The sequence below is a fragment of the Haliaeetus leucocephalus genome, unplaced genomic scaffold, assembly GCF_000737465.1.
Source record: "Haliaeetus leucocephalus isolate CR32 unplaced genomic scaffold, Haliaeetus_leucocephalus-4.0 Scaffold240, whole genome shotgun sequence".
Classification (NCBI taxonomy): Eukaryota; Metazoa; Chordata; class Aves; order Accipitriformes; family Accipitridae; genus Haliaeetus; species Haliaeetus leucocephalus.
Genome location: NW_010972676.1, coordinates 6365951 through 6384026, shown reverse-complemented (window position 1 = coordinate 6384026; position 18076 = coordinate 6365951). Strand labels below are relative to the sequence as shown.

Here is an 18076-nt window from a genome sequence, read left to right as displayed (position 1 = left end):
CGGGGCCGGGGCCGGGGCGCGGCGGTCCCCCCCCCGGCGGCAGTAGGAAATCCAGCAAGTTCCTCTTTTTTGTCATTTTTCCTACCATGACTGCCCTGGAGAAAAAAAAAAGAATATAATCTACCTCGAGATAAACACGGCCTGCTTTCCTAACCTAAAGATAAAACGCCCTGAATCTCACCAGGGTCTTTGGGATTTCCCTGGAAAACACTTGGACATGGATGCCATGAAAAGGCAGGCGAGGGGGACTGCAGGGGAGAGCCTCTTCCCCTCCCCGCGCCCACACATGCTACCGCTCCTCGGGATGGAACGGCTACCTGGGCTCGTCCCCCATCAGTTCCCCTCTCGGCTGTAAAACGTACCCCAGGCTGGCCCCGCTTTCACTTTCTCCCATCTCGGAGTCAGCATTTATTTTTTCCCCTGAATATTTACACGTATACGTTGTATACATACACAGGTACGCATGCACGTATAAACATACATCTCTAATACTTTCTCCCTTAAATACAGCTGTGGAGTTTCCCACAGAAAGAGAGAAGTTATCACTCAGAAGATACTGCCTCAAGCTCAGGGGCGGCAAAACGTGCCGTGGATGATACTTGCTGATTCCTGCTCTTGAAACATTAAGGACCTTAGTTTTCTTAGTTTTTTAGAACAGGCCATTTCTATCCCCAGAAATATATTTGGTACAAAGATTGCAAAATCCTCATTTGCTCGATGTAGGGTCATTGCAAATTTGTTACTTTTTTTCCCTCTCAAACACCCCAAATTACCCAGGATTGCATCAAGGCTTTTCTTTCCAGAGCCCCTGGAAAGCCAAAGCCATGCTCCTTTGCTTTTTAGCAAGTCAGTTTGTCCCTGTGCCGTTGCTTGGGCTGGCTGTGGGAGATGCTCCCCAACCTGTGCCAGTGCCAGCGCTCCCGAGATGGCAGGGCCACCTCATCGCCCAGCCTCAGCTCGGGCCAGGCCAGCTCCACGGCCGCGGGCAGCGTGGGCTCCCTGAGGAGCTGCAGGGACAGCTCTCCTTCGTGCCCCTCCAGACTCTCGGGCAGACTCCATCGATCTCATCTAATTGTTTTGTGTGATTCATTGTCCTTTCTCTTCTCAAAATGTAACCTCCTATCGTTCGAGGTTTGCCCAACCACGGCTCCAGGCGACGTCACGTTTCAAGTTCTTTCCTCGTTGCTTGTGCGCGCGCACGCTCATCCGCGGCTGTGATGGCGGGGTTGCAGCTCGCTTGTTGGCAGAACCATTCACGCGGGCTGAGGAGACAGGTTGCCCGTTCCAGCTTGGTTATATATTGCTTACTTGCAGGAATTATTCATTGTTTGCTTCTGGTTTTGTTTTTTAATGGCTGTACAATTTATTAGGTGCACTCATAAGTATCTGGGAAGCTTTCTTTTTCCTGTTTCTCAGATATGTGAAACATCCACAAGTGTGGAATTTCAGTTAAAAATTGCATTTATATTGCTTAATTTTTCTACATAGACTGCCTTCAGTAGAGCTGGATGAGTTCAGTCCATAGCTCCTTCATGGTTATTTGCACCATATTACAGAAAGAGTCTTCAAAATTATTTCATTCTTATTTTATCCACCTGCATGACGACACGTACAAGAGTTTTTAACATGTTAATGTGAAGAGCAAAATTACAGCCCTGCCGGTGCAGCTGGGAGTTTTGCCACTGGTGCCAGCAACATAGGATCTCATCCAGAGACATGGCGTAAAGCAGGAAAGCAGGAATGAAAGTGCATGGCCAGGGCCGGCACTCTGGAGGTATTTTAAAACATCTCTTTGTCAACCACAAGCCAATATTTATCTGATCTGCCTACATGCTTGTGTCTCCCCATTGTCATTATAATATTCCCCAAGTACTAAAACAGAACTAACAATCTGTAGCCTGCTTCTACCTAATTCTTCTTCAGGCAAACACTTAGGTTAGCAGGAGTGTGCCTCAGTGAGGATGTGAGCATCCAGCTGATAAGAATTCAGGATGACTGAAGGTTTTTTCCAAACTTACCCCAAACCAAAAGAGACCCCAAAAAAAAAAAAAAAAGGGGGGGGGGGGGGAGGATGAATTCTACCTATTGTTAATTTTAATCTGCCTTGTCCCTGTCTTTGAGTGCTCCAGGTCTTGGTTTGTCTTTATTCACTAAGGCTTCCAAGAAAGCCAAAGAGGGTGTGGGGGGAATCTACTTTTAAGAATTTACCGTTTTCTTGACATGAGCTTAATACAGCTGTGACTTTAGATTGCATTAGTAGATTATTTTAGCAGAGGCATTCACGCACAACAACTGCATGCAGTTTTACCCCCATATTTCCTTATGCTAGCTGAGTAGCAAAGCATAAGATAAAGCCAGGGCTGAGACCTTCCTGCTGCAATGGGGAATGGGGAACACCAGACTGAGCAAGCCCTCTCACCTTACAGGGGAACCAGCAGGCAAATACGAACCACTGGAGAATGGGAGAAAAAGCAAGGCCAGAACTGCAGGATCATTGAAAAAAACATGCAAACCGGGTTCGAACTGTGCCAGATCTGAAGGAACTTCAAGCATACCTTAAGTCAAGAATGCAGTGACCCTTTGTCCCTGCAAAATCAGGCTGTGTGTGGAAAGGATGCTGCCTGTCATTTCTAGCTTAGAAATGAGCTGACCCTAATCAGGTTGGAGGTGTGGGGGCATTTTACAAAGGTGCTTGGGAGCCCGGGGTGCAAATATCCAGCAAAAGGGGTTTGTGGGAACACCTGGAGAGGCTAGATGCCTAACACTCATTGAATCAACATGAGCAAATATAAGTGGTACATAAGCTGATGATGGAAGTCTGTGACCCCTTTTTGGCTAGGGGAAGTGAAGGGATTTGTGAAAGTTATGTTCCTAATGCAGACTGATTTCTGGAATGAAAGAAACATTTCAGGTTTGGTTTAAGACACAAAGAAAACTCATTGATGGCTTTTGGTCATTTTCTTAGGAAGATAATGATTAATCTAATCAGTCTGCCTCTACCACCTCTCCTCAACCAATTTTTGAACCATCTGGCAAATTCAAACCACATTCATCACTGGAGCAGAGGTTTCCCCAGACCTGCACTCCTGTGGTTTTAGGGAGAAATGGCAGTGGAATAGCAGACAGAGACACAATTTGGGCTGCCCAATGGCCCCACTCAGGACACACTTATTTGCAGGCATGCTCCTGGTAATTCCACCTTGTCATGGTTTAACGCCAGCCAGCAACTAAGCACCACACAGCTGCTCACTCACTCCTTCCCCACCCAGTGGGATGGGGAGAAAATCGGGAAAAAGAAGCAAAACTCGTGGGTTGAGATAAGAACGGTTTAATAGAACAGAAAGGAAGAAACTAATAATGATAATGATAACACTAATAAAATGACACCAGCAATAATAAAAAGATTGGAATGTACAAATGATGCGCAGTGCAATTGCTCACCACCCGCCGACCGACACCCAGCCAGTCCCCAAGCGGCAATTCCCCGCCCCCACTTCCCAGTTCCTATACTAGATGTGACGTCCCATGGTATGGAACACCCTGTTGGCCAGTTTGGGTCAGGCGCCCTGGCTGTGTCCTGTGCCAACTTCTTGTGCCCCTCCAGCTTTCTCGCTGGCTGGGCATGAGAAGCTGAAAAATCCTTGACTTGAGACTAAACACTACTGAGCAACAACTGAAAACATCAGTGTTATCAGCATTCTTCTCATACTGAACTCAAAACATAGCACTGTACCAGCTGCCAGGAAGACAGTTAACTCTATCCCAGCTGAAACCAGGACACACCTCTTGCCTATCCGGTACCTAAGAGATACAGGCACAGCTGTAGGATACAGCAGCGTGGTTTTGGGGGACCAGGAAGAGGGAAATAAAGATAATTCCAGGATGGAATAGAGGAGTGTAGGAAGGACCATAGCACATCACTGGAAGGTGTTTGGGCCACAAAGAGGATGGAGGGTTTGAGGAGAGAGCCGAGGGCAGAAGGCTGACTATTGCAGTGGAAATTGCCTAGTAACGTGGAATAAAAATCTATAGGAAGCTTGTTTTATCATTTGCACTGCTCATGGAACAACTTGTTTATTCTTGCTCATAGCAAGAGTATGAATCATTCCTCTTCAATTCCTCTTACAGAACAATGCTCTAATCACCTTTTCCTGAGACCCACCTCAGATTACCTCTGATGGCCAAGAAAAATACTCAGGATTTGGCTCCTTGAAAGCTCTGCTTTAGAAAAAACCAAAATGAAACAAAAAATTCAAGAACAGTCCCACACTTTGTGTGGCCCATACAGATTTCCTGACATTTAGAAAGGCAGTTTTCTGTAAAATCAGTGGAAGCAACATCACTGCAAAGGACTAAATGAGTAACATTTTGAGAGTGTTTAAAAGAAGCTATTTATAAACTATCCAGCTGCAAAAAAACATTTCTAAAGCTTTAACTGGTGAAACTACCTCATCTATGGCCAAAATATGTCACTAATACCTGGTCAGCATTCAGCTACATTTTCACAAGGGAAGAAAATCACCTCTGGGCTGAGGATAAGCGTGAAAGATGACAATACAAAGGATAACTTTTGAGAAAGCTGAAAATAGTGCCTTGCGCTGAAGGCATTTCCTTAACAACAACGGGTGTCACTGCCATGACGGTGGGTAATTTTGCCTCCAGCATCAACAAAGCTAAGAGAGAAGTACAAATTCCACAACTGGGGGTGGATAATGATGCTAGGAGAACACAGCTCAGCTTTCGAATGCCAGCGTGAGTCTGCAATCCTGACAGCCAGAGAAGTCTTGCTTTGACTTGTAAGCTGAGGGAATGGGTCTGGAGGAGCAAATAAGAGCACGACTTTTACCGTTGCTCTACAGACAGTAATGACATTTCACTGCAGAAGATCGTACTTAAGAGTTACTTCAGCTTATAGCCCTTTGAGGCAGCGGCAGGTTATTAGTTATACACACAAATGTCAGAACTGCAGTTTTCCAAACAAAAAACCACTGAGATGACATGAACGTGGACAAACTGAAGCCTCCGCTGAAACTGCCATAGAGTAGGCACAGAGCCACTGCATTATGAGATGTCTCTGGTACCAGGGGAAAGAACTTACAAATACCTTTAATACCTGGAGGGGTGATGAAGATTCATCAAGGTAGAGCTACAAACACCAGCGTGCTGCAAACTGGGACCACAGAGCTTGACAGTGGGATGTGGGCTATGCCAGAGAGAGGGGTGGGATCACAGTTTTGCTGTGATCCCTCTTTTTCACCATTTGAAGACGCTTACGGCTAGATGCAGAAGTCCTTTGTCCATGCAGTGAAGACAGAAATCCCACCAACTCATCGGTTATCATGGCACACGGTATTTAAACAGGTTTTGAACAAATTTTCTTTCCCGGCTTCATCCCACATGTTTTCATTATCCTCAGTCATTTTCTCAATGTACTTAGAGCCCAACTCTTACTTTTATTCTCCTTCGCCATTTTTTGGCAATTTGTGTTTTTCACTGTTTTATTGTGAAAGAAACCATTGAAATTTGTATGGTTTAATACCAAAAGTTCTGAGTACTCTTTTTACAAGATTCTTGCATTTTCACTTTATTTAGTTGACATGTTAGTGAACACATTATTTTGGATCCCAGACTTCTGTACTGAATGTCAGACCCAACCCCTCACTAACCTCACAGGGAACAAAATGGAGCTTTCTCAGCTTAGCTGGAAGAACTGAAGATTTGAAAGCATGGTGAAGAGATGGCAAAGTTCTATAGAAGGTGCCCTTAGAAACCAATGCATGAGAGACTATGGTTTTCACAGCACTTCAATGTTTTTCCTTTGATTTAATGCATATCAAAGTTCAAATAAAACTAATTTTGAAGAAATTTTCTTAGAAAAAAAATTTTTGCACCATAGGTCATTAAAGAAAGGAACACAAAGTTTCACCAGGCTTTGCTCTGTAGCAGTAGGAATGGTCTTGTGTCTGCAATGTAAAGCCACTGATAGGTACAATTCTCATTGAATCTCTCTCCCAGATTTGATCTCCATTTGAGACGTATCAATATAAAAGCATCTTGATTTGGCACAACAGGAGTCCACACAGCTGTAATGGGTCTCAGGCCTGCAAGTTTTGTATGCCTTTTCTGAGAAAATGTTTTCTATGCAAATATCTTTGTTAGTTTAATTGAGCAGTATAGCAAGACTAGACCATGTCTCTGTAATACCTATGCAGCCTTCAATGCACTGAACACATAGCTGGTTGTCTTTGCACAGATGGTCTTAAAAATGTAAAGCTACAGCACACAGTATGTGCTAAATATATCAGTCCTTTAGGGTCCAAACTGTTCATCAACTCCTTTAACTTTAGGCACGGGAAAAAATGGAACTGCAGATCCACGTTTTTATAATTCTCACAGAATTTTATTATAAAATCCTTACTATATATATGGTCATATTTTCAGTTTTAGAGAATGTAAGTACAAAAACAAAGTGAATTTTAGAACTTGGAAAGATGAAAGCATGTCCAAAAACTGCAAGAAAGAGAATGTGCTGGAGCTGCGGCTGCTGTCTTGGGTAGGAATAATTAACTTTTCTGTTTGCAGTGTAAGTAACCAGATAATGCTATATAATTGCTTATGATTTGCATTGCTTGAAATGGTATTGCTAATTTCCAGCGATGATTAGCATGTCATTTAGATAATTATTCTGCACCATATCACTTGGACACTTTAATTGTACGCACATCTACTGTGATATTTCTAGAGGTATTCTCAACATTTCTGGTTACTTGTAGGCTATACCATACCTTGGCTGTGTCAGTGTTTTGGGAAATAACAGCAGAAGAGAAATTAATAATGCTGTGTTTAAATATCAGACTTAACCCCTAGGAATTTTTAAAAGCTTGACTATCGTAAGAGTTGACCTGTCTGATTTTATTTACAATACCATATACTAGCCCTCTGGAAAAAATTCTGATTGTCTCAACAGCAGTCTAGGCTTAAAATGGCGAAAACGTCTCTTTCTCCGGCTTGAGTTTTGCCTTGATGTACTTGAAACCATGGAAAGGGTTTCTAGCATATTTTTTTAATGGCGGCTTCCGTGCTGCCGCCTGGTTCGCCTCTGCTTATAGCAGTCAGTGCATGGACTGAAGGGATGAAACAAAGACAAGGGAATTTGGCAGCCTTTGTAAATCATCCCTGTAAAAGCATCTGGGAGGGTCTTTGCTAGCAGTGACCAGCTCCTAGGTAGTTATAACTAGCTCCCCTGGAAATGGTCAGTCTGATAGTACCCCTTTGCTACAGAGACGTGGGTGCTGCTGGAAGGGCTCAGCTGAACAAACATCCTTTCTCTTTGCTTGGTCTATTCTGAGACATCTCCTGGCATGCTCTCTTGAATAAATCCTCACTCAGCATGTGAAAAAACAGTGACGGCGTGACAGTTCTCGAGTAATTATTATCAAATACAGCATAATACCCTACTTTTTACAATTTCCTTGTCTTTCAAGCAAGCTATTATTCTAGGAAGGTCAGTTTTGCTCTGAGCCCATGTGCGCAGAAGGAAGCCTGAACACAGCATGTTGTTTTTAAGCAGTCAGCTGCTAATGGGCAGCTCAGACCCAGCAGGCACAAAACTGAGCAAAAACTGTTGGAAAGGAGCTGCTGATTTTAATCACATACCTTTTCTGGAGGAAAAGTAATTGATACTCACTAGTGCTGGGGAGCAGCGGTTTATCTTGCCCTGGCAGAAACCACTCCCAAATGCCCTCTGTGCACTGCATGTTTTTCGATGGTTCTTCATCCTGTTCAGAGCAGAGGATGGATTTGAAAGCCAGGCATCTCTCCATCCTGCCCCTTGATAGCTCCTCCTTAGTGACACCTTACATGCATGAAACTTCCTGCCATCATTTTTGAAGCTGCAGCATTATGTTTTCTAAATGTTTATTTATTGCTGCATTATGACAGCATGAGTCACTGCTGTCAAACACTTGTTAGGAATGCAACAGACTGAGGGTATTTTTCTTTCGTCTAAACTCTGTTTATTTGCAGTATGGAGCTGGGCATTGTCCATGCAGGTTAACCTGGCCATCAGGATTGTTCAGTCCCTGCAAAGACTCAGCCAACAAAAAGCATCCTAAGAAGGGCAACATTGGCTTTTGTTGGGAGCTGCTGACTTGTTCATTTTTATTTTTTTTTCCCCAGGTAATTTACAAGTTTCAGCAAAAAGTCTGTTAGGGAGTTAACAGTCCAGAGAAGGAAGGGTAAGAGTGGAAAATAAGCAATGCAATGGATTGAGGCTAGTGCAGCCATTTCATAGATTTATTTTATCTTCAGTTCATAGATTTATTTTGTTTGTATGCATGAGCTTTGGGTAACTAACACTTTTTAAACCACTAAAAATATATGCTCAGTCAATTCATTCAATTATGAAGAGCTTTGGAATTCTCTACTTTCCATTCTACTGCCACCCACATTACAGATGTCATCCTAAAACCATAAATAGCTCTTCTTTTTTTGCTTTATTTCTACTATTTACATGACAAACCTTAATGCCATTGATCTTATTTTAAAGACAGCAAAAAATCCCACACCCATATGTCAACGTTTTAACATTGATTGACTGGCAGTAAACCAAGAAGGATACATATGTACATTTTTTATGGTATAGTAGATAGAACCAATCATTAGGAGGTCTGACAGCATTCGCCTTGATTCATTAGAAACAAGTCATCTACTTCAAACACTGGAAGCTATGAAATGAACTGTACAGGGCAGTAAGAAAAAACCTTTTATATTCTGGGAATTTGCCCTGATTCTAGCAATTAATATTCAGCTACTGATGAAGCAAGGGTACTGCTGTTCTTACATATGGATAAGTGAAGTTGAGATTACTATTTCTTTCAGGTGTCACCAGCATATTTCCAGAGCCTCAGGCTGTCCTGCCCTTGCTTTCTGAAGCAGTTTGCAACCCCTTAAAAATGTGACCATCTTCAGACCTGGGTAAGGAAGGAAGGAAAAGGGATCCATAAGGAAGACAGAAATACAGGGCTACCCTGCACTTACAGGCCTCTTTGTGGAGACACCACTGAATTCAGACACAGGCAGACTGAGGAGATGGCTTGCCTGGGCAGCTCCCTCATCCCTCTTCAGAATGGAGTCATAATTGATCCTTCACCTCTAATAACTTATAGCAGGAGTGATTCTCTACTACGCCTCACTCTCAGAGGAAACATTTTGCTGTAGAAATGGCAGGCATTTTCAGTATTTTTTGCAGGAGAGAAACATGGCCATACTTTGTCATCTCCCTTTAATGCAAACTCTATCAACTGTCTGTACGGCTATTTTAATAATCCTTAACTATTTTAGTAAAAATATTTTCTCTGCATCAAATTGTTGAGTATCAGATGTCATCCGAGAGGCGACTGATTACACCTGACAGGAGCTGCTGCACCCCCTGACTGGGAAGGCGGATGTTATGGCAGCATTTACAGTGCCACAGCCTGACCTGCGGCCCTTGCATGGACACTGTGCAAGTCAACAAGACTTGAGACATCCATCAATTGTTTTAGAAAAGACATCCATGCCCACCTTGTTATCTCTGTTATTTGTGCTCACTTGGGGAATATGCATTCTTTCGAAAGACAATGGCAGCACCTACAGATATTTTAACTATGATTGTTGACCATCCACCATGGATCATCTATCTGGTTGGCAGCTTTCCTGGCAATGGCTGAAGAGAAAATCATGTTTTAACTCCCTTCCTTAGTGGTTATGAGGTCTCTAGTAGTGCAAGAGTTGAAAGAAGTTGCATTCCTTGGGTGCTTTCTCGCATTAGCATCTACAAATCCAAACCACAACTATAACTCAATGTCCATGCTTCTAGCAGAATACAGAAACTTTTGACAAGCTTCTGAAATCTTATTTGAAGTCTCAGACAGTCAAAGAGACAAGGCTATAGAAATAAATAAATCAAAAATATTGATCTAAATACATTGGGTAAAAATATTTCTCTGAGATTACGGGATGAGGTTTTTGAGGGCAGAAGTGTTTTCAGAGACCTGAAGTGGCCCTAAGAAAATTTCTCCCAAATATGGTATTTTTCTCTCTACACAAAAAACAGTCAGTATTGATCACATCTCCCAAAATGAGATATATGATGATTTCTAGCATGAAGAATGAATTGCCTCTTCTGCTGTTGACAGAATCATCCAAAGGTCTCTTTTAAAGTAACTGCCAAACCAAGCTTGTTTTTCACTGATTTTATAATCTGCATATGAAAGACTTGATCTGGAATGGGACCTCAGCCTGGCTCCCGATTATACTCCCTCAGGTCTAAAAGTGGAAAAATTATGCACACAGGGCCTGATTCTGTACTCGCTAAGGAAGGTGCAACTAGGGCAACTGCAATGAATCCAGTGGAATTCTTCCAAATTGGCATTCACTAGTGGGAGTACAAATTTAGTCCACATTTTTGTGGGGAAAACAACTGTGAACAAAACCATGGCAATTTAATCCATTTTCAATTATTCTTGCTCATAAGACTCAGGAACTATATACTCTTCAATTAAAGTAATTTAGATTTCAAATTAGGATGAAGGAATCTCTTTCTTGACTCGGCTAGAACTGCATTTTTAGCTAATTGGAGAGTTTTCTCTCCAAATGTAACATCCTGAGTTCTCACCCCCCCATCAGAAAGACATCCCAGTTATTAGTTGGTTTTGTTCCAAAATATTTAATATCTAATCAACCCATTAGAAGCAAGCTTCTCATCTTCCTTTCCAATATTATGAAAATGAGTGGGCCAGCAGAGCAGACTATACAGCAGGAGTATGCCAAGTAACAAATCAGATATCCCCTTCCTTCTAGAGTTACAGTCACCCTTGGTGGGGTGAGTTTAGAAGTTGGCAGCATCCCTTTTGGCAATCTCCATCCCCTTCTAATGCTGGAGATCCGTTTGCTGTGTCTGAGTCGCTTGGCTTGTTAGGCAGAGTCAATTAGACCGCTATTGTATCCCCTCTAAACCACCTCTTCCATAGGTTGTGGAGTCCTGGTCTGCTGGGTTCCCTTCATAAGGAAGCTCTTCCCAGTCCCTGGTCCTTCTTGCTTTCCCCTGTACATTTTCCTTACTAGAGAAGAGCCACCAGAAGCACACACAGTGCTCAGTACATGATTGATACAGTGGCAAAATGATGTTTTCTCTTTTGGTCTATAATCGTTCCTAATTTACCCCTAACACTTGGTTTGCTTTTCTGACTGAAACCTCTTTTAAAAGTAGAGGCTTGGCTCCTTCGGGGTTGCAGAGATCCAGTAGGGAATGCAGAGGCTTCCAAGAGGTGGGGAGAGCAGGGGGTGGTGAGGGTAGCACACAGCCCTGCCACTCTGGAGGCAACCCAATTTCTATGTCCCTTTACAAGCTACCTGAGCTCAGGTGAAGCTTATGAATTGTCTTCTCCCCTATGTAGGCACTTCTTGAGCACAAAGCTGAAACAAATCTACAATAGAAAATAATACTATCTGAAACTAACCTCGAGCCCAGAGAAATTGACAGAAAAGGTCCCATAGGCTTCAGCTAGCTATAGATCAGGTTTTAGGTTCATGTCAAGTGATTTTTAAATTTGTTATTTGTGAGAAGATGTTAAAGTTTGCTAAAAAAAAAAGAAACTCCCATGTGCTCACTTCAGCTCAAAACAAACAAAAAATTTACAATTTCAGTATCTGAATATATGCAACAGTATGAATGCAAAAATCCCCAAACCCTTCATCTGTTTCTCATTCTGAATAAAATTGATTTAAACACATATACATAACCTTGTGGTCTGAGCAACAGTAGTTGCTTCCAAGCTGTCTTAAAAAAATAGGTCTCTGTCATTATCAAGGATAAAAACTTGTCCCCTTTGAAGCTGATGAAAAAATTCTTAGCAGCTTCATTGGATCAGAATTTTACTTCAGAGATGACCATCCCTATTTTAATTCAACATTACCAATGATACGCTGTAATAAAAGCAGTAAACTGAAATGTGTACCATGTATTTTAAACAGAGCTCCCAAAGCACTAAATAATCTTCTAAAGTGATTCCACAGAGGAATAGCTTTTCTTTCTCAGTACAATGCAAGGACAATTTGGGTAGCAGAAAATAACTGCCCAAGAGCAAAAAGCCACGCTGGTATTCACTAATTACCCTAATCACCACTATTAGTAATTATTAATTTTGGCTATATTTCCCCACAGAGCTGCTTTAATGTGGCCAGCATAGTCACTTAGCTAATTTTAAGCCCCATGGTGCCACATGAGACACAGCAGTCTCACTTCCCGAAAAGCCCTGCTCCGCAAAGATCTATCTCCTTGCAGAGGCTGCTGTGGCAGCATGCTGCACCAAGCAAGCCCAAACAGGCTCTGCCAGCCCCACGCTGCCACCCAAATCAGCATCCAGTGTTGAACTCAATGTTCACTATTACTGTGACATGCAGAAAACACAGTGCCGGCCAAAACAAAGGACTCCTCTAAGCTTTTCTCTCTTTTTCGCTTGGTCCTTTTTGAAAAAAAGCCAGTTAAATCAGTGCAATTCCTGGATTCTTTTCTCAATTATATCATCAGCCCAGGGTTTGAAGAAATACAGTTTGCCTAGTAGAAGGTAAATTTTATAAAAATACATTTGTCCCTAAAGCTGCAACCACCCTGGAAGACTGCAACAATTTAAATACTGTTTTCTATGAGATTAATTAAATCCCTGCAAATGCCCAGGACAGATCTGCCCTAACACAGAAACACAGTTCCTGCTTCAGAGAGCCATTAAAAAAGTGCCATACACGAGAGAGATGCAGGCTCCTTTGGCTGCGCTTCGCCATACCGCACAGCCCAAGGGACCCAAGGGGCGCACGGCTCTGGAGCCCAAACAATTGATCTTGATACTCACGTTAGCTAGATTAAATGTAGGTCTGCACAGGCAATACTGGAGTCACCTCTGCCTGAACTATAGAGTTACCCCATGTCTGCCATCAGGTTAAATAAGACTTCTGAGATGGGTTTGCTCTGGAAAGCAAGTCTGTGGTGATGCTCCTTGTTGCTGTTGAAGCTTGCTTATTTGAGAAGGATGTTGCACTAATGAACATAACCCTCACAATTGTAAATGGTTCCTCATCTTTTCTTAACCAAAGCTTGTAATACAGTTACCTGTTTGGGATGTGCCAAAGGCACAGGATTATGGAAAATAAATGGATGGGAATAACCAGAGATTATTCCCACCAGAAATGATGTAGTCATCCCCAGCTTTAAGCCCACATTTCTCACCCTTTTATTGCCAATAAACCTGTTGCACAATTTGGCATCAGACTGATGCCAACAAGGGTGTATCTGTGCTTGGGGCTGCAGGTCAACACTGGGTGAGGAAGAGAAGCTTAAAGCTTAACCTAGAAGAAAAGAGAAAGGAGAGACCTCACCACCAGAGGTGAGTGGTCAGTGAAGGCACCGTCTTTCACACATTCCTCATTGCCTGAGGCAACTGAAATAGAACCATATTTAGGAGCTGCAACACAATAAAGAGTTTTCTCGGGGGGAGGGGTGTCCAATATAGTACCTCTGCATCTACCTCTTCTATATATAGGGAACAACGTATTTTGTATATGGCTGTGACTGACGTGGAATTGCTCATAATTGCAATCCTTTCTCTCTCCTTTTTCAGCTCCCTGAAATAGCCCACAAATATTATTGAAAATTAACACTCCCTTCTGTACTGAATGCAGTAGACCACACATGCAATAGCTTTTACAGTAGTTCCAAGACAGAAAAAGTAAAAAAGCACTTAAATTATAAATTATTCAGAAATACATTATATGAAATAAAATGTTAACGTGAAGAAAGCAGAAGATGATGTTGCAGCATCCCACAATACAATGATAGGGCATAAAAATAAGGCGCAGCTTTTGCCACCCCTCAAAAGTGAGTGGAAATGGGGTTGGAGAAGGAAACTTCTGTAAATGAATTTGAGTGAAAGGGTGAAAAGCAAGAGAGTTCTCTTTTTCTAAATATTTACCAAATAAGCTCTATGCTTAGTTACTTAATGCACTCTAGAAAGTCATACAATAAGCAGGCTTTTATAAAAGTAAAAAACTCCTGATATTAAAATATTGTCAAAAAGCTTCTGATGTCAACTGCAACAGTACATTAAACCACAAGGACTTATCCAAAGAGCTGTCTGACTTCAATGACCTTTGCATCAGTCCTAAACAAGCTACTTAATTGTTGAAATGTACAGAAAACATAAGCATAAAATGAGGGGTTTAACTTTGTTACCATGAATGGGCTGACATCCGATCCATTCCTGTCCTGCACATCCATCAGAGAGAACTTTCTTCCCACCTGTATATAAAAAGCAAGATGTCAAATTTCATTAAACATACCTATTGTACAGCAACACAGAAATTCTGTAAGAATTAAACCAGCTAAACAAGACATTATTGCTGCAGGGATGTATGCCAGCATGTCCCTTGTAGAAAATGGAAGGATTCTTCTATGAGATTTTGGGCTTGACTCATCCGTGAGTTCATTTTACACTGTTACAGCTCTTCTTAGACCAAGTCTTACACCAGCATAAAACTGGCACACTGCACTGGGTAAATCAGGCACAATATTTAAAATGCTAAAAATCAATTCTTACCAGCCACAGGATGATTACTTTAAGTGGAAAAATGTGTATTTCACAAGGGTTGTTTGCCACTTTTGCTCAGAATTCATAACGCAACTTCTGCTGAATAACATCCAAAGCTCTGATAGCAGTTCAGCCAAAAGTCAGCCCTCAGAATCGGCTCAGTTGCATTTCAGGTTTTTTTTCCCTTCAATAACTAATACATCTTTCCCACTAAAGAACAGTCCCAAGAAGCCGACAACCCAAAGAACAAACGCTCATTGTAATTAAAGCGACTAAAAGAGAGAATACGTCTGGATCTTCAGAAATACAGTAACTCTTCCAAAATCTGAAGAAATTTCTCCTCTCCTCAATCCCTGCCTAGGAAGCCTTTAAATTCAACATAAAGATGTCTTCCAGTACTCACGGGCCAACTCCTCCGCTTGTGAAGAATCATGGATTCAGCCGCCAGAGGAATCCAGCCAAGAAGCCACCTTCAACTCCAGGCCAGGCACTCCACTGGTCCAAGTGACCAAGGAGCTAGGGTAGCACCACCACACAGGCAGCAGGAGCGTGTGTTGCACAGACAAATGCCCTGCCCAGTGAATATGCAAACCCCCGGAGAGCTACAGCTGAACACTATCCTATCCCGATAAGGCTGCTAGAGCACACAAGAACACAGCTTATTCTTCAGGTTGTGACAGCAGGCTTTCAAACCTTGCTCTGGACTATAATATCCCATTATACACACAACACGACACTGGACTAAGACATAAAGGCTGAAATCATTAATGGCTTTGTTCCATAGTAAGATAAGTGTACATAAACCACTGCCACCGTGATCCCAGCCTCATTTCCTCTCCTGACCACACAGCCACCAGCACTTTTCCTTGCACTGGCTGCAGACCTCATGCACCCAGGCAGCGACCTGCTTTGCTGAGTTGTTCCAGCAGAAAAACTAATAAAAAAGTAAACAAGTGTTCAGCTGGATCATCTCCATGAACTGACTTGCTGTGTCATCACATGAGTTCCTGTGCTAGCAAAGGGGTAAGGACAGAACCCGCAAGTGCCACTAGACACATGAAGAGGTAAATAGGAGTTGCACCCTTCCATAGAAAAAAGCAGCATCTCACCAGGTGTGGGACCACACAGCTTACATGTTCTATTAATAATGTTCTCTAGGGACCGCACGGCACAAGATAACATTGCTTGTGCAGGATCTAGTTATACAGCATTGTGTTCACAGGGTAATTATGAGCAAAGAAGTTTCTGTGACTACACACCAGTTTTTCTCATTCTTAGTTTCCTCAAACAATGTAAATTTCATCCTAATTTTACATTTAGCATTTTTATTTTTTATTATTATTTTTCAGTTATGCTCAACTTTGCCATCTATTCCGTGTAGTTTTCATGCCAGAATTACAGGAAGCTTTCCCAATGCTGACTTTCATATACTTAGTAGGTGGAGTTTCAGTTGACCTCAAGGCAGATACACATCAGATAAGAAGACTCAAAACACAAAAGACAGGGGTAAAGCAGTTTGAACCAGAAATGCAGCTGATGTATCTGGACCTTATTAAAGCATTTGATACAGTGCCTTAAAAAATTTTACTTGAAAAATTAATTCAGATTTGCTTGGATCTAAGGACTTTCACATGTTCTGAAAATTAATTGGAAGTTGTAGGGTTATGAAAGTGGCAATAATATTAAGTGGAAGGGCGATGCCTGGGATAATTTGACATACATCCTTTAACAATGAACTAATTAAATAGGAAGACGATGCTAAATGGCAAACAGTAGCAAGCAAAAAAAAAAAGGGGGGGGGGGGGGGGGGAAAAAAAAAAACCACCAGAAACATACATTTAAGAACTTAAGAATACCTGAGTAAGCAAGATGAGATTTAGTGTAAAAAATGGAAGATACCAGAGTTAGATGAAAACAGTCGAAATTCATCAGGGATGATATGCAGCCCTGGGAAAACAGTAACACTGAAAAAGTCCTCCAGGTGACGGGGGCAGATTAGCTCCAAGGTTGCAAACCAGTGTGGGCTTTTAAAAAGGGGTGATTTTTGATTCCACATGCCGAAGTAGCTGTGCACTATGGACAGTGACAGCAAAAGTAATTGTCTTTCTTTTCAGAGACTGAACCTAGATTTTCAACAGACTTTAAATCATCTCCTAGGATCAATTACAAAAAGGATCTGGCTCCCTGTACAGAGAATGTTCCTACTTTTCTCTGTTTGACTTTATCCCATTATTTTGGTTTACCATAAGCTGAAAAACTTTAAGGAAGTTCCCTCTTTACCGAGTTTTATTGTTTAAGGACTCGTGGACAGCCTTCAGATCTGCCACCACAATTTAGCAATATGTGCCTTCTCATCTTTCCAACAAGTCAGTCTTTCTAAACAAGCTTCTCCATTTTGTTTGGCTCCTCAAGAATGCTCAGGGCTCAAGAACAAAATAAGTCCTAGCACAGACAGATAGAACAAGAGTCCAACACTGAGGAGGAGAGGGAGCTTCCTTTAGCATTTGCAGTGAAGCACACCTGATACAGCATGTCACACTGCAGGGGAGAGGGGAAGATGCCTGAGCTAAGGCAGCTCTCAGCGCAGAGCTGACGTTCCCAAGACACAGCTTTAGCAACACGGCAGGGCAATGCGGCGCGCCCGAAAGACGGGCGTCACCTGCTGAGAGCCATGCCCGCCTGTGAGTGCATTTTCGCAACTACAAAGAGAAATAATTACTTTTATGGCCTGTGCTACACCTGAAGATAATGGAGTTACTCCAGACCTCGCTGGTGTGACAGAGCAGAATTTGATTTAGTGAAATCTATCAGATTGTTTAACATATGACATTGGAAGCTATGAATGCTTTATTGTTTTTCATTAAACTGGACAAAAGCTCTTGATCTTACAACAATGTCTGGATGTAAATAAAAACATCAGTAGCTACTTCCACGTCTGGTTTCCAGAATAAAATACCTTTTATTTTCACTGTGCATAATGAAGGAAAATCACAGTGCACAAAAGGTTCTTCCCGAAGAGATGCAAAATATATGTTAGCCTGCGAGCTGCAACGTATTGAACAGATGTTAACCTGCCAGCATACGGGCCTTCCACATTAACCCTTGCTTAGCATCGTTCGCCACCTAACGAATGTTTTGTAGTCGTAACTGCTGGTCCTAACGCATAACCCCATTGGGGAATCCTCACAAACTGCTAAAATCAACAGACGATTTCAAGAAGTGCACTTCAAGACCAAAAAGCTACCCGGCATTTCCACCCGTGAGCGTTTCCTAGACTTCCAGCGCAGCACCCGGGGCTGCAGGGCGGTGGGGCTGCTGGGGAAAGCCCGACCCCGACAGCCCGACCCGCCGTTGCGGAGACGGGCACGCCGCCGGGCCGCAGCCCGCCGTGAGGCCCTGCGGATGCGGCATCCTGGCCGCACCGACCGCCGTGCCGCACGCCTCTCCAGCGGGCC

General features: G+C 42.5%; 1 protein-coding gene across 1 annotated transcript in view; it reads right to left on the bottom strand.

Moving 5' to 3' along the window:
- The window catches only part of SGPP2 (sphingosine-1-phosphate phosphatase 2), a 55719-nt gene extending 37687 nt beyond the window's left edge, over positions 1–18032 (bottom strand). Inside the window, exon 1 of the mRNA XM_010568414.1 lies at positions 17967–18032. Within this exon, the coding sequence (XP_010566716.1) occupies positions 17967–18032 (66 nt within the window). The remainder of the gene's footprint in view (positions 1–17966) is intronic.
- Positions 18033–18076: the final 44 nt, after the last annotated feature.